The sequence below is a fragment of the Salminus brasiliensis genome, chromosome 16, assembly GCF_030463535.1.
Source record: "Salminus brasiliensis chromosome 16, fSalBra1.hap2, whole genome shotgun sequence".
Taxonomy (NCBI): domain Eukaryota; kingdom Metazoa; phylum Chordata; class Actinopteri; order Characiformes; family Bryconidae; genus Salminus; species Salminus brasiliensis.
The window spans coordinates 5,304,558-5,329,822 of record NC_132893.1 but is presented as its reverse complement, the minus strand read 5'-3'; the positions used below and the strand labels follow the sequence as shown (position 1 = coordinate 5,329,822).

Sequence of the window (25,265 nt, the reverse complement as noted above, 5' to 3'; positions counted from 1 at the left end):
CTATCTATCTATATATCTGTCTATCTAACTATCTATCTATCTATCTATCTATCTATCTATCTATCTATCTAACTATCTATCTATCTATCTATCTATCTATCTATCTATCTATCTAACTATCTATCTATCTATCTATCTATCTATCTATCTATCTATCTATCTATCTATCTATCTATATATCTGTCTATCTAACTATCTAACTATCTATCTATCTATCTAACTATCTAACTATCTATCTATCTATCTATCTATCTATTAATTTGAGTCCCGTTTTGAAAAAAGGCCCAGTCATGCACCAAGGACTCTGATTACACGATAAGGCTGAAATATGGTCTGTTTACAACACGTGATCTGTCCCTTCCTTCTCCCTCTCCCTTTCCCTTCTCTCTTTCCATGCTAGCAACCGAGGCTATTCTACTTTTAATGTCCTAACTTCAAAAGAAAATGACCATAAAATTAACAATTACAATTTTACATAGGTTATAATAATAACAATAGTAATAGTAACAATAATAATAGTAATACATAGTAATAATATAAATGCATAATATGCACAATAATGCCAATAAATTATGCTGTCTTGGGTTGCTGGTAGAGGAGCTGTTTAACTACACAGCCTCAGTAATGTAGTATGTGTTAATTAGTTACTAACACTAATTATTACATGTATTAGTTTTAAGAACTAATCAATACATTAATGAGTTATTAGTTCATTCCAAGTTATAAACTACAAACTATTCCTAGTGGTTGCTACAATGCTATCTTGTGGTTACGGGTATCTCAGGTGTTATTAAATGGGTGCCACGGTGTTGCCAAAATGCTCCAAGCTGGTGTTGTGCTATACCAGGTGGTTGATAAGGTATTTCACATGGTGCTTAGGTGTTCTAGGTGTTTGCGAGGCAGCTGCTGTGGCATCCCAGAAGCCACTTTGAAACTAAAATTTGAACTTCTTGGCCTGAATACCAAGCATCACATCTGGAGGAAGCCACCTGGCTTATGCCATCCCTACAGTGAAGCACGGAGGAGGCAGCCTCAGGTTGGGGGGGGAGGTTTTTCAGGGGGATGAATGCAGCTAAGTACACCGACATCCCTGAAGAAGACCTGCTCCAGAGCGCTCTGGACCTCAGACTGGGGTGAAGGTTTACCTTCCAACACAACAGCGACCCGAAGCACACAGCCAAGAGAACAAAGGAGTGGCTTCAGAGAAAGTCTGTGAATGTCTTTGAGTGGCCCAGCCAGAGCCCAGACCTGAATCCAATTCAACATCTGTGGAAGGAGCTGAAAATGGCTGAGTAGCGACGCTTCCCATCCAACATGACGGATCTATCTATCTATCTCTCTCTCTCTATCTCTCTGCAGATACGTAACCTCTAAACAACCCATTTTTGCCAGTAAATATTAAGGCATATTTACAATAAACCTGTTTTCACTTTTGGAGTGTGGATGTTTGAGTAAATGAACTTTTTTCAGACTTAACTGTAGGTTACTATAAGAAGTTCTATGCAGACTATAATACTTTAATAATTAGATAGAATACTAATTGCTCACACTGTTCTTAAGGTGTTGCTAAAGGATCACAACTTCCCCAAACTGAATGATCATTAAGGTTTCACATGATGTAAAGCTGCCATGACGCTTAATGCTCAGTAAATCCGGCTGCCTCAGGAATAACCCGGCCAAGGCCGGCAATAACAGACATATTTATAGCTACAGGCTAACAGGAGCAGAAGTTGAGACTTCGTCCTGACCAGACAGGCTTCCCCACCCGTATTCTGGCAATCCCTACCTCCTGTTTTTAGACTGGATGAATAGATTAGACGGAGATAATCCCTTCTAAAGTTTGATCCTAAAGCAAATGTTAAAAAAACAAGTAAAAACAATATAAAAAATAATATCAAATATGGAACCCCCTTATATCCAACATACATATCCAAATATGACATATATGTATTAGACCATTTTCAAATACATACATAACATATTTTTAACAATGTATGATAAAAGAAATATCCATACAATAATAATAATAATATTAATAATAATAATAATAATAATAATATAGTGTTCATAGTATCATACCATATCATATCATAGATAATACATATGTACTAAAATGAATATTTACTTACTTTTTCATTGCATATATGTACATATGTGTTTATCTACTAATCATATATATATATATATATATATATGAAAAACTAGATGATGAATATGTAAATAAATGTATGATCCATATATTAGGCATATGTGCCAAACATATGATGCTGACATATATGTATATATGTATACAAATATACATTATATATAAAATTCATATTTTGAAATACAAATCCTTTACTGTATATGTGCATATATGGTCACCATGTAGTATAGCACATATATTTAACAATGTATGATAAAAGAAATATCCATACAATAATAATAATAATAATTATAATAATATAGTGCTCATACTACCATACATATAATACATATGCACTAAAATGAATATTTACTTACTTTTTCATATATACTTACTTTGCATATATGTACATATGTGTTTATCTACTAATCTATATATATATATATATATATATATATATATATATATATATATATATATGCATGTATAAAAAAATAGACGATGAATATGTAAATCAATGTATGATCCATATATTAGGCATATGTGCCAAACATATGATGCTGACATATATGTATACAAAATATACTTATCATATATAATAAAAAAATATATATATTTTGAAATACAAATCCTTTACTGTATATGTGCATATATGGCCACTATGTAGTAGTATATCACTTAGTAACTCCTATATTAACTGAAGCTTGTAATGAAATGCTAAAGCTCAGAAGTTACAACTCAGAGATCCCGTTTAGGATCAAAACGTAGTTAAATTAATTAACCTCCAACAAACGTGACTAAAACTGAAAGATAACCTGGAACTGAGTGAATTAAACTAGTTCTTCACCCGCATCTGCGTTTGAGTCTGACCGGAATACGGGTGGGTTAAAGAGCCCTGCTGCTCATCCCCAGTGGAAAATTCCGCACGGTCTCAGTGCGCATGCTCGCTAAACCTGTCCGAGTCCGTTCATTGCGTCATTGTTTGATTACGTGACAGAGCAGAAGCAGCGCAATAACAACCTCAGAGCTTCTTCACTGATATTTACCAGCACACAACTGTGCAGAACAGACAGATTCAGAGCTCAGAGATTAAAAAATAAATACAAATATAAAATAATACAAATATATATGAGTGTAATAATATGTATTATTGAATATAAATATATAAATATAACGTAACAGAATTAAAATTAATTAAATTAAAATTATATAAAATATAGTATCAGAATGTGCAAACAGCACAGATTAAACCGTACACAGAATGCAGAGTTCAAGCACCAACAGCTGAACACGTGATATACTTCTTATTTATATGTGGACAAAAGTATTGGGACACCTGCTCATCCATTGTTTCTTCAGACACAAAGGTAATAAAAAACAATGTATTCTTCCTTGTTTGGAGCAACTGTCTCCACTGTCCAGGGAAGAAGGCTTTCTACTAGATTTTGGGGCATTGCAGTGAAGATTTGATAGCATTCGTCGGTAAGACTGTCAGTGAGGTAGAGATGTTATATATAATATAAGTAATAACTATATATAACATATATATATATAAATAATTAGTACCCTAACTAATACCCAACTCCATAACTCATCCCAAAGAGGGTGGGGGGGTGGGGGGGTGCACTTATTGCTGACACAGGTGTGCACACACACAGCATGCCTAGTTCATGTAGAGAAGTACAGGCAACGAGTATATACATTCACATATTAGTATATACACTTAATTCTATATCATATGTACATTATATGCACAATATTGTTGTTGTTTTCTGTCGTTTCCTAAAATAACTGATATATTGAGTGTAAACATCTACAATCAGTATAGATTTAATATTTATATTTCATAATATATTACATTCCAGTTATATTTCAATTACTGTTGTTTATAATACATTTCACCCCAACCTTTGGTAAGAATCTAATAATAGCACACATCTATTTATATGATATAAATTAATAAATAAATAAAAACGCTGTCCTGCACGCTCCAGGATAGTTTCAGCACGCGTGCCAAACCACACGCTCGCTCTGTCCCCCGCCCACGCCCCGCCCCCTGTTCCCAGCGCCCCGCCCACTAGCTTTCATTCACAGTTCTGTCTGACAGGAGGCAGTTTCAGTTTCAGACAGTTTCAGACTCTGCGAGCTGCTGGATTAATCTCCACTGTAGTTGTAGCTGTAGTTTAACTAGTGTTTCAAACTCCAGAGCGTTTTAATCCACCCTCTGCTCAGTGTGGGGGAATGCTGCTGCTGCTGCTGCTGCTGCTGCTGCTGTAGCTGTAGTGCACACACTGAGTGACTCCTGCCTGCAGAGCTGAGAGCTGCTGCACCGCTGCACTGAGGGGTTATGAGAGGAACGCAGCCTCCTACAGGATCAAATGCAGCGTGTCCCGGGATGATGATGGCTCTGTCTACGGGCTTCCCAGCGTCTTCACCCACCGGTACAGTGCATGGAGCCTCGTTATCAGTGGATGAGCCCCCTGGCTCTCCAGCTGTACGGGGGGGCGTCTATTCCACAGCTCAAGGTAAGCAGGTTTTTTCCATGGTGTTCCAGGTTTACTAAAGTTCTTGCACAACGCAATGCAATGCAATGGTTTATTATAGTGAGTGGCATGCATGTATGTCTGAGTGTATTTACTACTCACAAATTCCCTACGATTGCCCAAATTACAAATAACACCCCTAACCTGATTGACTGCACTATACTCAGTTATTCACAGAGTACTACACACTGCTAAACACGTTTACACAGCTGTAGTGACCTCTGTCCTACTCAGAGTCTGAGTGATGTGTGTACAGTAGGCTAAATATGAGCTTTCTGCTTTTGTGCTTTGAGGTCGGATTGAAACCAGCACTGGCACTATCACTCGTGGGCTCCAATAACCCCAAGACCCTCTCTATGTCTCTTTGTGGCTTTGGTCTGAATATCACCAATGTCAGGCAAATTATCGTTCATTTACTCTATTTTTTCTTATTGCTTCATCCTTACTTAACACCTTAAAAAGTCTATGGCCTGCCGATGGGCCGAGAGTGCTTTTACAAACTTCTGTTCCCAAAGATTTGCCCCTCCAGTTTGTACAGAAGTCCCTGTAGTTACTGAAAAATACACCTTAGTGTGTAATGAGCCATGAAGTGTTACAGGGTTAACCATTCCTTGTTGATTATTATATTATAGGAGCATGACCAGCTAATTAACTGCACCCGTAGATCAATGTGTAAAGGTTGTAATGTAATTTATTCGCGATAATTCGGACAATAAATCTTCTGACAATAAAGTTGGTCCAAGCTTAAGCCTGAGATATTCCATATGATGTATTCTGGGGTACAGTAGAGTCCTTTACCAAGGCTCTGACCACAGAACCATTGATTTTCCTATGATTACTCACTCAGTTTTATGAAATTAGTCAGTGTTGATCAGTGTCAATCATGACGTCTCACTTTTCACCACAATTCGACTATATTATTGTGGTGGGATCATTGTTAGGAGCCACATAAGTGTGACTGATTGATACAGTGGTTCAGTACCAACAATATAAGCAAAACGAGAATGATATCGTGTTAGGGCGAGAATGAGCCTGAGAATTCCTTAGAATTCCTTATTAGAATTACTTCCAACATTACAAAATCTAAAATGCAACTTTCAGATGTATTTTGACCCCTATCACAGCCTATACTTTAAAAAATAAAGGTGCTTCCAAAGGTTCCTTCAGCAATACAATAAAAGACCCAGAAGAGGAACCTGGTAAAGAACCTTTACATCAAGAGGAGGTTCTCTAAATCTGTAAGAGACTGCCACAGTGACACCACCAGCCAAAAGCATCTGTCCAGTGACTTTTTCTGAGTTACTTTTCTCTGAAGGCCCACCCAACACCATCCAGCCCTTAATGGCAGTCCAGCACTCTCAATTACCAGTTGGTGGGGAGTATGACAGGAGAACATGAGCTCAGGAGAAGTCTGCCGAGTCATTCGGGAGGCGATTAGTCTATTAGAAGGGGCAGTTTCACTTACTGGAGGTGTCACAGCCCGCTTACGAAAATGACAACCAGATCAAGGCAGCTTAATCCAGTTCCCTCAGAACAGTGGCAGGAGCCTGCCTGCTCCGGTCTGGACCAGGGCTTGTTTCTCATGTCTGCTGCCCCTCCCTCGGTGGAAAGATCAGGCAGGTGTTGGCTCCCTGATACACCTGAATCGCTTCACACAAGTATGTCACGTTTGTCCTGCGAGACGCTGCCCTTGGGGGGTAACGCAAACCTCTGTGCTTGTGTAAACTGTCAAATTGTCAGTGAGTTTGAAGGAGGTTATGGGTGCAACCATTGAAAAGATTTTGATAGATTTGGTAGACTGCTTCTATTAGTGGCTTTAAATACACAATCACTAAGTCATGGGTTCAGGTCCCTTTAGAGCAAACAAGAAATTGGATTACACAGATCAGCCATAACATTAAAACCCCTGACAGGTGAAGTGAATAGCATTGATTTTTTGGTTATTATAACACCTGTCAGAGGGTGGGATAGGGTGATGGCTAGAGGACTGGGTCAGAGAACTTCCAAAATTGCAGGTCTTATAGAGAGTTCCCAGTATGCAGTGGTTAGAACCTACTAAAAGGAAGGTCAACCACTGAATCGGTGCCCAAAGCTACTTAACAAAATCCATAAAGGTCCCATCTCTTTAAGGAGAGGTTTGGAAATGGTTCAGTTAACACATTGATATAGATTAAGCGTTTGCAGTGTCCTCTGTATCTCTGAGATGATACGTCCATGACTAGAGCATTGGAGAGAACTTTGAAGAACCTCTAAGAATCTGTGCCTTACATGGAAAAATCTACAATCTGTTAAACTGGAGCATTCAAGGAGGTCTGTGGTAGACCAGTGCATTCCATTGGGCTGTAGCGGCCCTTAGAATAGACTGTAAGAGGCCCTTTTTTTGCGTGTACAGTTTCCTCACGTCTCACTCGTTGGTACATGTAGACCAGGCTGAACAGAGGAACCAGGGGTGGTGCCAAACACGCTTATAAAAAAACACTGCAGTTATTTTGAGGTGTTGACTATATCTAAAATCAATGCAATCAAGCCATAACCTTTGCAGGAGCCCTCGACAAACCACTTGTTTGCAGCATGACAGCACGCTGTGCACGTTGCAGTGGATGCCGTTGATAGCTTTTGAAGAGTTTTGCAGCCCCCCTGGACCCCTGGACTGCAGACAAAGAGATCTTGCAGAGCCTTCCTAAGTAAATGCAGCTGCACTGGGCCGGACTCAGTTGTTGTCGTTGTTCTTGTTTGGCCTCAGAAAATGTTAAGGAAACCTCTGGAGCCGCAGCGGGCCGGTGGCCAGGCGCTGTGTGAATGCGGCCTGTTGTCCAGAAGAAAACAAGGCAGTAGGGAGCAATCAGAGCAGGCAGTATTTGGGAGGGGGGGGGTGCTCATTGTTCGGGACACGAGCGATGTGTGTGCGGGCAGCTGCTGCCTTCAGTGCTGTGGAGCAAGATTGCTCCCTCCCTCCTGGGTCCTGATGAGTGAGCTGGTTGAGACCAGAGCAGCCTGGTCTGCGTCAGTGGACGAAGTGTGCCCCTTCTGCACCCCCCCATGCTCCCTGGCGCAGTGGGTAGCAAGCAAAGTGGGTGGAGTTTAAAAGTTTGGAATAGGTTTAGGGATGACCCAATCAGATTTCTTTGCCCCCACCCCACCCCACTCCCCGATCCCATCTGAGTCTCTTAATGCTGAGTATTAGATACTGATCTGATCCGATCTGATCTGATCTTTGTGTTTGTATAATTATTAATTCAGCCACACAGTTTAGATAAGTTAAGATAAAGATATGTGTAGGTTTCATCAACATGATTGCTAGGACCAATTCAGTAGTATCTGGATACTGGTATGGACCCCCCATCTCTACCCAAATCTGCACCTTTGCTTGGAACCATGGAACCAACAGTGGTTCTTGCGTGGCATGGCTTAAAGAAGCCTTTGTATAGTGTAGACTCTTCAGATGGTTAGATGGATCATATAGTAATATTGGACTGAGTTTATCATTCCATTCCTAATGGATCCCTGATCCCTGATCCCCAATATTTTTAACAATATTATTAAGAACATTGTTTCCATTTGTGTACAATATTAATACTCAATGAACCCATTACTGTGCTTTCCATATAGGGATGTAACCAATACAACATATTGCATTACAGTATTATGTAGTGTTACAGCATGTTAGCTTACATTTACAGTGATGGCAGGGCAACATACAGGTATGGAAATATAACATTAGGAGTCTTGCCCAAGGACTCTTATTAGTGTAGTGTGGTGTGCTTGTCTGGCCAGGGAATTGAAGCCTAAGCCTGCCTCAGGAGGGCAGTGTTGTTACCCACTTGACCACAACAGCAGCTTGTGGCTAGTGTGTTAGTTTAGGGCTAACAAATTAGCTTGGGGCTGGAGCGTTAGATAGGTACACTGTGGAGCATAGCTTTGGTTGAAATGCTGTACTTTTATAATGTGGAATATTTGAATACTCAAATAAACTGAAAATAGACATATTAGGTATTAAAATGAGGCGCATGTCAAGGCACTCCTCATTTCTGCTGACTTCTGCTTTGTCCTATAAAACAAACTGTAGTTCAGTTTGACTCTGACTCTGTACTTTTTACACCACTGGTAAAGTCAGGGCAGAGTTTCACGGAGCTCAGCCGCAGCTGGCATCAGACTTTATAGCACATTCAGGGCCTGCCAGAAAGAAGCTCTTTCACTTCTTTATGGGCCAATTACGTTTCTGCCCTGCCAAGGACACAGAGAGCAGAACAAGGCGGAACAAGTGAGAACTGGCTTTGACTGGAGAGTCAGAGGACGGAAAAAAAAATTTTTCTCAGAGACATCGAGCAATCAGCTCCCAAATTACAGAACATACGAGAGCGAGAGAGCTGTTCAGAATCATTAAGGCTCATTCATTAGCATTGACTGTGTTGGTCCTGCTTTTTGTTTTCAGTCCTAAAAGGCAGCTCGGTTCTAGAGTTCATCTTGGTTAACCTCTTAAACACGTATAACTTCTATCACCAAAGAATAGCCCCACCACTTTCTATAGAAGTCCATTCAGTAGTTAGTGAATAATAATAGGCCTTAGTGTGTAATATGCCTTTCTGTGTTGAGGGGTTAAAGGAACATATGTATATATATATATATATATATATATATATATATATATATACAGACACGCACTATTCCATCTGTATATTTTTTTTGCTTCTTATATTTCTATATTTCTATATTTTCATATTTTTATATTTTATTTTTTAACTTAAATTTAACTTAAATGTAACTTTTATTTTATTTATTACATTTTTGTTGTTGTTGTTGCACTTTTGCACTTTATTTCATTAAGTTAAGGTTTAGTTTAAATTTAGATCTTATTGAATAAAATTTGATTTGATTTGATTTGAACAGTTTGGTCAGATTTTTGCATCACTGTTATCATAAGTCAGTGGCAGCCTGATCCAGGAGCTCACATCAGTTTTTCTGCCCATTTCTGGAAGGACATAACATTTAAAAATGTGCAAAATGACGTTTGTCATTGAGATTATAACCCAGGGACTGAAAAGGTGTTTAAAAAATGGAACCAAATGCCTAAACATCGTTAAAGATAAACGAAATTGGTGATTATTACTGCTGACAAAGGTAAATTAAAGGTGCATGTATTTGTCACTGTACAGCAAAATGTGTCTGCTGCATTTAACCCATTTGTGGTAGTGAACACACACGTGAACTAGGGCCAGTGAGTACACACACATACACACACCCAGAGCGGTGGGCAGCCAACTCCAGCGCCTGGGGAGCAGAGAGGGTAAAGGGCCTTGCTCAAGGGCCCAACAGTGGCAGCCTGCCGAGCCCGGGAATCGAACCCGCAATGTTAGCCGTGTAGCTCTAGTGCAAAGCTTACTTTGGGAATTGAACATATCTTGGCTGATTCACTTGATTTGGGTTAGGGAGAACATTGTGTTGACTTTTTGTTGTTGAATTGTTTGCTTTATAAAGAAGCAAATGATGACTGCTTGCTGGTGTAGCTGCCCGGGTGAAGCTGTTTGGCTGTGACAGCAGGCGTCATACTACAGGAATAGAACAAACACTCAGATGCTTTTCCATGCTAATCTCCTCGCAGGCTCTCCCGCTCGCTCATGTGAGGGAATGGCGTGTGACTCAGCTGCCAGTCATTTTCAGCTGGAAGCTCTTGACCTTGGAGTGGCAAAGCCGCCGCTGGCCCACAGCTGATTTGTGGACTTATACAGACACATCATGTCCTGCTCAGTCAGGGCCTGCCGCCGTCACAGGGGTATTATGCCATGCCATGTGACAGCTAAAACTAGAGGCCTTAGCGATACTGTACGTTTGTACAGTATATGCAAGGAATGCAAGGAAGTGAAATGCACTCGTTCTGGCAATGATGGCACTGATGTGTCTGCCACATCACTGTCTCTGTGAACCGTCCAGAAAGCTAGGAAGCGATGAACACTGGGGCTTTTGTCTCATGCTTTCTTGTGCCGTGTTTATTGAATCAACAGGGAAAATGCAGTTGAGCCTCTGTGGTTATAGCTCAATATGAGTTGATACTTGGCTCAGCTTCCAGACTATAAAATCCACTGTCTTTCCAGGAATTCTGCCCTTAAAGGCCCAATCAGTATTTTTACAGAGCGAGATTACATGTATAATCAAAGTCTAATCAAACGTGGTTCCATAAAAGGAACCGGAGATTAAAGTCAGCTAGTGGTTAAAGAGTGACCACACTGAGGTCTGTTTGAAAGAACCAGAAACAGCATTCCCGACTACTCAAACAGCCTTAAAAGAACCAATGAATCAGTTTCTACAATCAGAACTGAAACTTATTGGTGGTCATAATTCATAATCATATGTATAATATGAGTGATTGAACTATATTTTGGTAATATGGTTATATCTTAAAGGGACACTCAACATCCTAAATGGAAACTTTACAATTTAGCCCATGTTTTCGGTGAAAGTTCAGCCCCTCTTTTGCTCATCTTCACTAAAATGGACAGCACTTGTACAGTTCTACTACTGTATGTACAGAGATTAGACCAGAAAAGCATGCCAGTTCAGCTCTGCCGTTAAACAGATCTCCTTTCACATGGAATTACGTAACACACTGCCTTTAAAAACCGCAGGGTGGAGAGTTAAACAGTGCCAAACTGAGACAATGCTCCCTCTCTACTGTCAGCTCCAGTGTGAATGTATCTCTGAACACATGGAGCTCTGCTTTGGAGCATGTGGGCCTGCTCTCTCTCCAAGGACAAGCAGTGTATTTGACATATGTGACGTCAAAACAGAGAAAGGAGCGGTCAAGCTTTAAGCAATGCCAAAAAGAGAGAGTCTCTGTGTGCGTGCATCTGTGTATGTGTGTGTGTGAACAGTCATTGCCCCACTTTGACGAAAATAGCACGTCAGTGGAAGTAGCTTGAAGAACACTCGCTGGACTGTGTGGAATTTGATTATGTAATTCCATGTGAGAAGAAAGACAGTTTGAGTCATTAAAATGTCCGAGCACTGATATTTTTTTTAACTGGTCAGATTGTTCCCTTTTTTCCTGACAGTTTGGTACTGCTAATTAACCCGTCCGGTCGTAGCTCCCCCTAGCACTAGCAGTGCTCTGCATATTACACAGTAATTACTGTTCAATGAAAAAAAAACTGGTGTATGAACAAGTGATCCAGATTCCCATTCCCATTTAGGACGTCCAGGGCCCACCTATAGGGGCTCCAAAGTGTCTGCACTGCACCTAAGTGTCGGGCAGTGATTTGTGGTTAGAATTTCTTCACAAAACAGTGATACATCGTTGCGGAGGGCTAAAACGGTGCAGTGTGTAAACACATCAGCTCTCTGATGGGATGTTCCTCAGCGGGACCTCTCAGATTGTCCACATGGATAATGCGATCTGAAAAGGAGTGTGAAGCCTTGAGCCTTGAGCTTTCTCCAGGAAAGGTCAGAGGCAGGATTATCTAAGTCATCATTATGCAGCATTGGGCGGTCCATGACACATAGTTTGGCCATGTTCACTCAACTCATTGGGGGCGTTTGTCCGGAAGCGAGCAGGCTCATGTCAGTGATTCACTGGGTTTTCATCACTGTTCCAGCTCTGATTAGGGAAGGTAATAAGCTTGCTGTCCTCATCAGTGTTCTCTGGAATGGTGGAGCAGAGAAACCCGGTGGAGATCGGCTTCCTGGTAAAAAATATTCAGTGTGGAAGAGATCTCATTAAAAGGTTCTACATTAACCCATATTTTCGGTGTAAAAGTTCTACTTATTACTGTAAGTATGGAGATCAGTTCAGAAAAGCATACCAGTTCAGAGTAGCTCCCTCATTCACCAGTCAGACCAGTGGCCATCCCTATATAATGCACTTCAACCTCAAGACATCCACCATTCAGCCAAAACCCTTAAACCACCTGCTTAATGCTCTGCAGGTCCCCCTTGTGCTGCCAGAACCCATCGATACATGGACCCGATACATGTCCTGTGATGTCTGGCATCAAGACGTTTGCAGCAGATCCTTTACAAGTCCTGTAAGTTGTGAGGTGGGGCCTCCATGACCCTAAGCCATGCCCATAACCCTGTTGCAAGTGGAGCACTTTTGATAGGTACTGACCACTGCATGCTTGGGACACCCCACAAGACCATGTCTAATGTTTTAGAGATGCTCTGACCCAGGCAGTGGTCTAGCCATCACAGTCTGGCTGTAGTCTAAGTGGCTCAGATTCTTTCCTGCTTCCAACACATTGACTAGAATTGGGATGATGAAAGGTGGACATCTGCAGAGGTCTCGGTGCTTATGACTGAAAAAGGCATAATCAAAGAACAAGCAGATGCCTCGCATTCATGGAGAGAGTGCGGTGATAAAACACTGCCGGTTTATTTTTAGTACGCAGACAGGCCAGAGGCCGGGATTAGCTTGGCTGAGGGCCAAGTGGTGTGTCCTGGCTGGCACCTCCAGGGGCCCGGTCCTCACCTCCGCCACGGTGGGCCGCTCCCCGTGGCGACGTGCTACTGGAAGGGTTGCGTAAAGAGCTCTGCTGGAACTGAAGGCTCTATTCATTCTGCAGACGAGTGGGCCAGGACTTTTCATGGCTCTGAGAACTAACACGCTGCCTCCAGTTCTGCCTTACCCTCCTCCACTGGCTGTGCGAGCCGAGCTGGGCGCCAGTTCGAACTCTCTGCTGCACCACAAAGGGCCTGTTTTATGGAAAACCTATTTTAAATGAATTAGGTGAACATTTTTAATGCATACAATGCACTTGGCAAAAGTATTGGGACACCTGGTCATGTATTGTTTCCTCCAAAAACAAGGATATTTGAAAGAAAATAAGTTTATCCTGCTTTTGTTGGAGTAACTGTCTCTACTATACAGGGAATAAAGCTTTTGAATAGATTTTGGAGAAACACTGGTGCGAGGATTTGATTGCATTCAGCAAAAAGAATGTTATTTAGATCAGGATGTTGGAAGGTGCCAACTGGTTCAGGTTTATCTGCTCCAGAGAGTCCTATTCTATTGGCAGTACTTCTCTACAAGGACTAGACAAGTTGTGTGTGTGTATTTGCACATCTGTGTCACCAGTGAGCGAAATTTAAAGAAGCTGAAGGCATTAATTGGAAGGGATGTCCACAAACATTTGGTTAGTATTGTGTAGACACCAAAAACAGCTGTGAAACCTGTCAAAGCAGGGACTCCACTGGACCTCTGAAGGCATCCCGTGGTATCTGGCACCAAGGTGTTAGCAGCAGATTCTTTAACTCCACTCTGAGCTTTTCTACAGGTCAGCTATCTACCTGGCAGAATGACTGTGAGGTGATACCTGTACATGACATGCTGCTAATGGTCCAGGACATTGTCCTGTCTCTTGTCTGAGCCCACCCTCCTGGTAGCTGTTTGTGAGCTCCACTCTGTTCTTCTGTTTCAGACAAACCAGTACTGGTTCCACCGATGTTCGTCTTTCAGAAGATGGCGGCTCCAGTGAAGGTAAGCCTGTGAGCCAGCAGAAAAAAACAGACACCTGAACAGATAATATGAGCTTCCAGCACTTGCCAGAGAGGCCTGAGCTGACCAGTTCAACACATTCCCTCAGTTTGTCTTAGTGAAGCTCAACCAACCTTCTGTATCTCTGTTCCTCAGAGGAGAGCCGAGGAAGAAGGGAACGGTAAGCCTCACCATGGCTCCTCTACAGTTTCACAACAGGTACTGCAATTCAGTTTGGGCAAGGTTTCAGTTGTGGGCTCTGTCTGCATTTTCAGGAGCTGGTGTGAACAAGCGCGTCAGGTCGATCACCTATCCCTCCTTGCTCAGTCGGACCAGAAAAGGTGGGAATTTGAACGGATCTCTTAAACTGCAGACATATTATTCAGACGTTAATCTTAAGGCGTACACTAAAGTTTAAACCTTTGAAATCAGGGATTTATTCATGTAGAACCAGTCCGGTTACAGACAAATGTAAACATTGAAGCCAGTATGTCAGTCCAATGCCCCTTTACAGGTTTCATATAATTTGTAGGACCCTAAGAAGCTGTAGGTACAGGTGTAGAAGTGTCTAGAATTAAGAATTGACCTGTAGAAGATTCTAAACTTACTGAGAAAAGATGAATGGCTTCAATAACTTCTAATAAAGCTATAATAAAATTACGCTATATGGACAAAATCCAAATACAAGGGCATTAAAACAAATCCAGCGTTGGATTTGTTGGATTACCTGTCCAGGAAAGGCAGAGGTGGGCCTTCCTGGAGTGGTTAATTCCGGCCCTGGAGGGCCAGATTCCTACACAGTTTTGGGCTGTTCCGGCTCAGGCACACCTAAATCAACTCACCAAACTGTGCTGGACTCCAGCCCCCATTGCCCACCCTGTTTTAGAGCATTGCTTTGAGAATTTGATTGAATTTGATTTGATTGACAGTGTTAGTGAAAGATGTTGGATGATCACCAACCCACCTCATCCCCAGCTCCCCGACTCATCCCAAAAGTATTGGATGGAACACCAACCATTCCAGAGAACACAGTTCCACTGTCCTATTCTACTAGTAATATGTCTCTTCAGGGACTAGACTAGCTGTGTGTGTGCTTCTGCACATCTGTGTCAGCAGTGGGTGCAACTTAAAGTAGCTGAATACATTCATCACCTCTTCTAATGTATGCATGCAGATAAACATGAACCTATTATAGCACCGTGCCTAATGCCATGTCGTGGGCTAGAGGCGTTGGGGGAACTGCATTGGGGGAACTGTGTTCTCTGGAATAATGGTTGGTGCTCCATCCAGTACTTTTAGTTAGAGTTGGGGAGTTGGGAAAAGCACTGCTCCTCCAAAATCCACCCTTGATTTTGGAAGAAACAATGAATGGACAAGTGTCCCAATACTTTTCCATATAATGTAATTATAATTTAAGAAAAAAACATTGAAACATTAAAACACTGTGGTATAAAAGAGTGAAAATGTTAATATGACCAGTGATTCCAGTGTTTTTAGTGTATTACTTATGAGATTTCATTACAGTTTTGGCCTTAACCAAAAATGACTGGCCTTTTAAAACAATTATGACAGAGAAATAGAGCTTATAGTCTCCAAATAATCCATTAGTATAATTGTACCATTATTTTCAACTGTGTTTGGACAGTAAATTAAATGGCTATATGTGTTATAGAGAAATCTGAGACTGTAAATGACCACAAAGCATTTCGTTCCAAACCCCTCACTTACTCTAAATGTCTTTGCTTACAACTCAGTGCTTAAATGATGCAGAAATAGTTGTGATAGTTGTGAAAATAAGACCTATTCTTCTAGATCTATTCTATTTTTTTTTTGCCTCCCAGCAGGCCCCTATGACGGCGTCAGACGATTGCGCTCCAGTTCTCTCTCCTTCCCCCCACCTTTACCTGGTAAACAAGCCCTCTCTCTTTCTCACCCCAGTTTAAAAGGAAACGTAAATCCACACCCCAGGCACCTGCACCGCTGAATAGTTTGCCGTCTGTCTGAGGTACTGACAGAGGGACCACACTTATAAGCCTTTATTTAGGTCAGAGCCCCTTAGTAATCCCATCCAGTTCAGTCAGGCTGAGCTCCAAGGCCCTCCAGCGCCGGCTTCTGTTTCAGAAGGCGGAGAAGGCCTCACCTGCTACTCACAAATCACCCCACTGTCCCCTTAGGTCAGCCCTAGAGGGGGGAGCGTGTTGATCGGAGTGGACTTCCAGGGTTGGCACACTTCTATAAAAGTGGGTCAGGGCTGAAGAGTTGGACACGCTATGACAAGCAGTGCCAGCAGATCAGCTTGAACTAACAGTACTGCTTGTTTTGTTTTTTTACATGACCATGACTGCGATTCCCACAGTGCAGCCATACTTTAACTGGGTGGTTGTTTACATCGTGCCCCACCCCTGCAAATTATGATACTGAGAGGGTGTTTGGTGTGTGTTGAGCTAAGATACCTCATCATCAGCCTCAGGTTTTCCAGAGGCAAACAATCTTCGAGAGCAGTGTTTATAGCCCACTTAAAATACGCCTCTCACTATTTGTCCAGGGTTTGAGCGTTTCTGCGCTTGGTTATTAAATGAAAAGTACATGAAATGTAATCATTATTTTTCTGGCTTTAATTTACAGTCTCGAGATCAAATGTGTTCATGCCTTCTTCAAACATGCACAACCCAAACAAGGTCTCCACCTCCACAGGTTAGTAAGCACTCCTTTTGTTTTTCGTAAAGTGCTGATTTCAGCCTTGCACGGATTACTGTGTGTGTAATCCATGTGATTTTATGTGATGCTCCCAAGTGGTTGTTGGTACTTGGCTAGGATGTTTGGACCTAAGAAAAACATCTTGGTTATTTTGATTTTCCTCTATAAAAAGCTTGCAAATGTGGTTCTTCTGTTGCTTTGCTCCGGAGACATTAGAACATAAGAATACAGAAGGTTCTTGGTATTTGTTGTTATATATATATATATATATATATATATATATATATATATATATATAATGGACGAAAGTATTGGGACACCTGCTCATTCTTTTCTAAATTCTGTGTAGATGTTTTAAAGCATTGCTGTCAAGATTTGATTACATTCAGTGATGAGAACATTAGTGAGGTCAGGATGTTGGATGATCACCACCCCACTTCATTATCCACAACTCCTTAACTCATCCCAACATTATCGTATGGAGCACCACCATCATTTCAGAGAACACAGTTGCACTGCTCCACAGCTCAATGCTGCGGGGCTTTACACCCCTCTAGCCCACACCTGGTATTAGGCAGCATGGTGCCAAGAGGCTCAGGTTCATATCTGCCCTGAAGAGTCCTGTTCTATTGGCAATATCTGAACTTTTGGTATATCTGAACTTTCCTGGCCTTTATGTTTAAGTCTAAATGTGAGTGTAATAGATTAAAGCCTTCTGCGTCTGTCTGCAGTGTCTCCTCAAGCTAAGGTGAAGCGAACGCTACTAAGGCCATCTCTCCTGGTAGCTCCAGGCCCGTGGAACAGCCGCAACGTGCCTCATTTCAGACAGGTATTGTGTAATTTCACACACAACAGTTTTACACACAAACCAAGCCCTGGCTGAGTTCCCACAGTTTAGCTTCAGTGTGAGGGGCAGTGTGGGCGGCTTTTGAATGTTTAATTTACTGAAAAGTGAAGACTGCTTTAAGCAAAGCTCTTGTATAGTAATGTCGCTGTTGGCCTGACGAGATATGTTTATTTACATACACATATTCTTTAAATTGCCTGGCTGAACATATTTGTCATTCAGTGTCAGTGTTTTTGACTCTGTAAATGTGGCAGAAAATTCCACAAAAGATACGTCATACAAGCCTTCGTAGACAGCAAAAGCATCTGTCTTCAGCTTCTTCCAGATGCAGTAAATGTAAATGTACTGGTGCTTAATGTTTTTTTTTACTGGTGTACAACTGTCACAGGTTAGGCTAAACACAGATGAGGAGATCTCCAGAGTTGCTTTAGACCTCCCATCCTCAGCTGGTGCACTGGAGCAGCGGACACTTCCTCAGGCCAGCAGGTCAGTCCTCCTACAGTCAGCTCCAACAGTAGGAAAACTATTGTAATATTTTTTGTCCTTCTTATGTAAGGTTGCTATACAAAGACACAGTTGTAGCGTGACAGAACAACTATATATACATATAGTAGGGGTGGGTGATATGGTAAAAGTATTAGATCACTATATTTACAGAAATTCTCACAATACATGATATTTAGCGTGATACACATGATTGCAGACATAATGCATCAGTAGTGATAGATTCTTATCAAAAATGATCATGATACAATAAAATATCATCACATTGTCCATCCCTAATATATTAATAAATGAGGCCTTCTCTCCTGGTACTAGCAAGATGTCATGGCATGGACTGTATTAGGAGACAGAAGGTGTTTATTGTAGAGGTTAGCTGCTCCACAGTGCCGTGTTCATTGCTCTGTACCACTCGCCAGAGTTGCTGTTCCCCTTAGGCATCAATGGCCGCTAAAGGGTGGCACAGAATAACACATTAATAATTGACCCTCTAATAAAAGTGGGGATGCACATGCTCCACTAGCTCCATTGCCCAGACATCTATGAACAGTACCAATACATAAACTGCTATGTAACACACTGACCCTACAGCTGTGTCTGTACTCGTAAGTCAGTGTGAAGAAGAAATGTGTGGGAACGATCTGATCATCTCTCTGGTCTACAGAGGCCTCCTGGAGACGGATTCGTCTATTGCTGGGAGCCTGGAGTTTGTGTTCGGGGAGAACATGAGCGAGAGAGTTCTGGTGAGTTAGGGCTGGATAAAGTTCTTATGAGCTTTAGCTCTGTTCATTTTGTGAGCTTTCCACGATTGGTTCTGCATAACAAGAGTAATGAGCTTTTTCTCTCAGAGTCCGCAGAAAAGGGCATGTAGCGAGGACATGTCTGAAACGGACTGCAGCTCTACTGACTCGGATTCGTCCAGTTCGGAGGCCGCTGATAACAGTAAGTCAACCTTGTAGCTAAATTAAAGAAACATAGGATGACAGATAAGAGGCTGGTGTGTAACTTTATAGGAGTTCAGTGTGTTCTCTTGGTACGTTTGATAAAAGTTAACACGGTACTTTTGTAGCAAGTTCAAATAAATAGGTACTGGTAGGAACTATGCTTGGGAGACAGACTTTTATGTGCCCAAAGTAAGCTGAACATTTCTCCATACAGTTGTTCAGCTTCCATCCCTAAAAAAGGAAGAATGCCATAGAAAAAACACCTTTTGGTTCTATAAAGAACCATGTTTGTATTACAGATACAGATATATATATATATTTTTATATAGTGACGGTTCTTTGGACCTTCACAAAAGGCTCTTCTAGGCCACCCACCCCCACCACAATTTTAGCAGCTTCACTCCAACCAAACGCTACAAGTACAGTTTGCATTGCAAGGATAACATGTGTTTAAGGAACATTACGTAGCCATTTAACATAAAACAGCAGTTTCACAATCATGCTGATGCTCCACTGACTGTAACAGGGAGAATGGCATCTCTGTCATTCCCACTCCAGGCTGGAACGCTGCTACTGCACTGTACCAATGTACCTTTGGTGAAGTTGCATGAGACGTCTTGCCAGAACTGTGTGGCACTGCGTAACACACACACACACATTAAGCAAAAAAACCTTCTCAACTTTTACTGGAAGTCAATGTAAAAAAAATTGTTTTTATAGTCAATTTGGAGTATTTCTATTGGTCCATTCATCATCATATCTTGACACAATGTAAAGAACTTCTGTACTAAAGAACCAATTATATAAAAAAGCAAAAACCAAGACAAATGGGGATGCAAGACACCAGTACAAAATTTTCTTCACATATCCCAGCTTGGAAAGCCAGGGTCAAAGCAAAGGCCACCCTCGCTACAGTACCCGTGGAGTTGAGAGCGTTAAAGGCCTTAAACAAGCAGCAGCTTAACAGACCCAGGTATCGAACCCACAACCTTGTAATCATGCCACACATCTCCATTTCAGACCAGAATGAATAATCAAACCTGGAAGGATGAATATTGCGTCTGCGACTCGTTTACGAAATGTTGCGTTTAAAGTAAAGTTATATTACAACAACAGGAAAGTGGAGCTTTCATGCCTTTTAATTGGTCGCAAGACTGCAACCACTGTCTGATCTGAACTGCTGCTGTACATTGTGTTTTGTCCTGCAGCTGTTAATGGTTAAGTGCGTCAGGAGACAGACAACCACAAGTAATTTGAATACAGATGTTGTATCATTCATGGAAGGACTTTGTTACCAGTAGGTCAGCAGTTTGTGAATGATATCTACTCTCATCAGCAGCCATTAGTGAGTGAAATTAGAAATAAACCACCCCATAACACACTTTTCTTCCGTCTTGAAAAAACATCAGTTTTGGTTTTAGGTGAACTATAAACACCTTTAAAACTTTATTTAGAAAAACTGTTTTTTGCCGTTAGTGTCTGCAGGGAGTACGCTATGGGAGTCTGCCGCAGCTTACACCGCAGCATGCAGAAGGCGCTGTTTACTCAAACAGGTTCGGGTCTTCACCGGAGAGGAGAATGAGAGCAATGTTGTCCAGGTCTGAAGCATGCAGATTTTTACCTTATCGACTTCTCCAACATAACACAGTCAAGCCTCCTGTACAAAGGTCAGGAGAAAAGTCCCTTAAAAAAACACTGCTCAATGTAGGGGTGTTCCCATGTATTACAGATTTTAATAAACATTGCATGCAGTATAGATTGTTAACTGTAAAATGCACTTAACTGTACATCAAATATTAAATATTCGATTGCAAAAGGGACATACATTGTAAAAAAAAAAAGAAAAGAAAAGAAAAAAAAGCTTGTTTCCATATTTTCAGCCTGAGATGTAGTAAAGTGTGAAGTGTTCTGAACTGGCCCTGACCTGAAACACAGCTAAAGAAACGGTCTGTGAAAATGAAACATTTATGTTCTGAATGTTCTCTCTCTCCTAGCTGACGTGTAAGCTGTTTGTTCTGGAGAAGGGAACACAGTCATGGAGCGAGAGGGGGAGAGGAGTGTTACGCCTTAACGACCTGGAAACTGGAACTAAAGGCTGCCTGCAGTCGAGAATGGGTAAGGCAGTAGAGACCATGGCATTGTATGCGTTATATGTACAGTACGTATACAGCATAGATCAGTACAGTATACTGTATACAGTCTATGCATATATAAACTCCAGTATGTACAGTGTGAAAATATATATATATATATATATATATATATTTATATATATATATAGTACAGAATATACACTATATATATAAAATACACATTCAGTATATTGAATACAGTGTGTGTATACTATATAGTGTAAATATATTCAGTATAGTATATAATATGTGGTTAAGCTAGGAACTAACCCGCCTAAAAAAACAAACAAAAAGGGGGGTAAAACATTCTGTCCTGGATTTAGTAGACATTCAACACTCAACAAACATCCCCAGATTCACTGGAAATATACCAGTGAGCTCCATTAGGCACACCTATTAAACATCAACACAGGTTACTAAGCATTAAAGACTTGGGGGGGACTGAGGGTCGGAGTCCAGCACAAAGTGTTGTTTATCTGCTGTAACCCCCCACTGAACCTTGCAATTAACTGATTAGCCAAAGCAGGCATGTTTGAGCAGGCACGTCACCAAACTGCACAGGAATCTAGCCCTCCAGGACCATTACAGATCATTACAGTGAAAGGGTTATGGGTATGGGTATGCTAACAGCACATACAGTATAGTACAAATACTGTACATAATGTGTGTATAAACATGGGCGTAACTGAATGTAGCTGAATGTATTCATTAGAAGGGGTGTCCACAAACATTTCGGCATACAGTGTATATATATATATATATATATATATATATATATATATATATATATATATATATATATATAATGTATAATGTAACACAAATATATAATGTAAAACAAATGTAACAAATGTGTCCTACCATTAATAAAAATATTAACCAGATTGCCTGCCTGATTCTGCTTCTCCACAGTGATGAGGCATCAGGGCAGTCTAAAAGTGATCTTGAACACCAAGCTGTACCCCCACACACACCTGCGGCGGCCGGCACGGAGAAACTTGCAGGTGACCGCCACGGATTTGGAGACCCACAGCATGCGGGTGTTCCTGATCCAGGCCAGCGCCCGGGACATCGCCCGCTTGTATGTGGCCATCCACCACAGACTGGTGGCACTGCGGTGCAGCCCCTGCAGCCTGGCCGGCGAGACCACAGCGTTCAGGGACAGGGAGGGACACTGCAGCAGTGAGGAGGACGAGGATGAAGAGGCAGAGAGGGCGAAGGAAGAGGCCATCATTTACACCCACACGACTTCTGGTAATGCTTTATGTGTAATACTAGGAAACAATGAATAAGAAAATGGTGGTGTCCCATTACTTTTGTCTATAGTGTGTGTACAGTACAGAAGAGTTCAGTATGAACAGTGTGTATGTGTACATATACAGTGGGTTTTGAAGTGCTAGGGTTGCAAGGGACATTGCCTTCGTTTTTTACTTGTGGGGGGATAATGACCCACAGCCACCCCCATAGTTGACGCCTGGACTGGCAAGACTCCTAACCATGCATACTTCAACCTCTACAATATGAGTAAACTGTAATTCTCTCAAGCAATCTGCCTATAAACTGTGATGCCTCTCTACACCCCTAGAAACCTGCCTAATTCAAATGTGTCCTACTTCCAGGGGATTGTAACTGGAGGCGCAGTCATTCCAGGTTCTGTCCTTGACCACCTCACTGACCTGGTGCCTCCCATCCTGCCTCTGCTCTTTGCCATTCCGGAGCACCTGTGAACACCATAACCTTCTGTGTTTAGCCACAGAGCTGAAGACCAGCACAGGGACTTACAATCAGCATGGAGGCAGCTGCATTTGCCAAAGAACTAAAGACTCTATCCTGTATTATTGCTGTGAGGACACCTTTATTGCTCCTTGGTATTTCCTGCCGGAGACACGAAAGGAGGGTCTGTAACGAGTGAACTGAAAATGCTGTTCTGTCCATTAGATCTTAAGCTCACACTATGCATTCGCAAGCTCGGAAAACTGTGAAATGGTATATCCACGAGCCATGAAATCCTGTATCTAAGCTATTGGGAAACAATTTGAATGGAATTTATTTTTTGTATTAACACACTGTATGTCCAAAAGTATCCAGACACCCCTTTATTTATTTATTAAAAGTATTGCCAATAGATTGCCACACTCTTCAGCCGCTGCATCGAAAGACCCCATGCCCGATCCCAAGTGTTGGCTAGAGGGGAGCCAAGCCCTCAGCTTTGGGCTGCGGAGAGATGGAGCTGCATCCAAGACCTCTGACATGAGCTGGTGTGGCGGAACTAATCAGCACCTGATCCAACATCAGTACCTGACCTCACTGATGCTCTTATGAGGCTGAGTGCAATCAAATATTCACAGGAATGATTCAGCATTTAGTGTAAAGTCTTCCCAGAAGAAGCAAACTGGGAGAGTTTCAGATGAGAAGGTTTCTACAACCTTTTGGACATATAGTGTTCTTCTGGAAAGGGGGTTTAATTACCAGTGAGATCATCATTACTCGTAATGATTATATCTAATATGTCACATTTTACATTTTTGCAAGAATATTGTAAGACGACTCATATCTAGGCTTATATTTTGTTTCACGTCATTTTATCTGGTGAAAGTGTCTTATTTTGTTGTTTTTTTTTAAGCATTTTTTTCTTTTTAAACAGCAAAAGTATTAGCCAGTAGATGAAGATATTATTACTAGATAATAATACTACATACAACAATTAAAATAAGTCTAGATATAGGTGAAATATTCTTGTAAATAGTACAAAAGTTTCAAAATTAGTTAATTAGTCATGGTCTCATTTTTGCAGTATGCAGTTGGAAGATTATAGACAGTTTGCTACACATGCTACCTTTCATTTTTTACAATATTATTTTCATTGATCTCTGCAAAGATATTTCACCATCGTAACAGTGGACTTCTGCCTCCAGCCTACCTCATGAATGTTACAATGGCAAGTCTTCTGCACTGAACTTTGGTTCTCATTCAAAGTCACTTTAGTATCTGGAAACATTTTTGGGCTTTTTTTGTGGAAGTTTTTTCAAATGTGAAGCTTTTACATGACTATTTGTTAAAATGTCACTTCAGCCAGCACCTATTTTATGTTTCTATGAATTTCTAGACTGTTTTTATTGGTCAATCTGCTAAAAAAGAAGAAAGCAAAAACTGATATTGGCCGGAAAACACATTTTAGGGCTACGGTGTAGGAACATTCACCAAAAAGTGTTACCTATTTTTATATCATTATTTTTTGCCTCAAATGCATTAAATATCTAATAAAAACAAGACCATGAAAAGACCATGGCTCTATATTTTCTGTGACTATCCCGCCTCTTTCCTGCGCTGAAAAGGTAAATCCTCAAATTGGTGTTTACAGTTCATGCACTGAATACAAGAAGCAAACAGAAACAGGCGAATGTATACACACGGCTAATAGTAACTCTTTGGTGCGTTAGGGCGAACGCTGCCGTGGACGAACAGAGGACTTTTCTCTAAGCTGTCCAAGTAGTCGGGCAGAGCAGGGTGTAACGACATACAGGGCTGTGCACCTTTCATTTATTTGCAGTCATACATGCAATAAAGTACTCGTTCATTTTTTCTGTGCCATGAAAAATGATCTATATCCTACAGTTTTCATGTATTTTATATTTTACCTTGCTTTTTACTTTTTCACAGTTTTATGTTCCAAAATCAGTCACAGTCATTTTTGCACGGCTCTTTTTAACCTCCCTTTATTCCTTAGAGTTCAACAGTCAGTTTCTGTTACTGTGCCTTTAGGAAATGAGTTCTGTTCTGATTGGCAGTCCTGAGATCTGCAGATTAACTGCAGTTTTGAAAACTCCTGATTTTCCTGACATGTTCAATGAGTTGCCCAATCTAACCCAACAGAGAGCAGAGAGTATGTCTTACACATGGCTGGTATACAGGCCTGACTTAGCATGACCCAGTGTGAACAGTATCTGCCATCCGTACTGGCCTGTTTCTTAAATGGTTCACAATGTAGGTCAGCCAATCCGAACAGGGGTCAT

At 41.3% G+C, this 25,265-nt stretch overlaps 1 protein-coding gene across 2 annotated transcripts; it reads left to right on the top strand.

The window, feature by feature from the left end:
• Window positions 1-4,307: 4,307 nt before the first annotated feature.
• Window positions 4,308-23,905, top strand: LOC140536815 (ran-binding protein 3-like). 2 transcript variants are annotated; one of them, XM_072658847.1, is made up of 14 exons: window positions 4,308-4,650; window positions 14,076-14,134; window positions 14,288-14,312; window positions 14,407-14,472; window positions 15,976-16,038; window positions 16,757-16,825; window positions 17,560-17,657; window positions 18,064-18,161; window positions 18,841-18,919; window positions 19,025-19,118; window positions 20,597-20,718; window positions 21,115-21,235; window positions 22,165-22,506; window positions 22,872-23,905. In XM_072658847.1, the coding sequence occupies exons 1-14, from the start codon at window positions 4,473-4,475 to the stop codon at window positions 22,913-22,915; spliced, it is 1,458 nt and encodes a 485-aa protein (XP_072514948.1). In that variant the 5' UTR covers window positions 4,308-4,472; the 3' UTR covers window positions 22,916-23,905. The 2 variants fall into 2 exon arrangements, with proteins under 2 accessions (XP_072514948.1, XP_072514947.1); XM_072658846.1 differs by having other exon boundaries at window positions 15,973-16,038.
• The last annotated feature ends 1,360 nt before the right edge of the window (window positions 23,906-25,265 follow it).

What these genes read in the sequence shown, in the direction of transcription:
- LOC140536815 (XM_072658846.1), top strand. Translation starts at nt 4,473, where the DNA reads ATGAGAGGAACGCAGCCTCCTACAGGATCAAATGCAGCGTGTCCCGGG. An exon ending in AGCCGAGGAAGAAGGGAACG is followed by an intron (nt 14,313 to 14,406) that starts GTAAGCCTCACC and finishes CTGCATTTTCAG; the next exon opens with GAGCTGGTGTGAACAAGCGC. An exon ending in TTCGGAGGCCGCTGATAACA is followed by an intron (nt 19,119 to 20,596) that starts GTAAGTCAACCT and finishes TTTTGCCGTTAG; the next exon opens with TGTCTGCAGGGAGTACGCTA.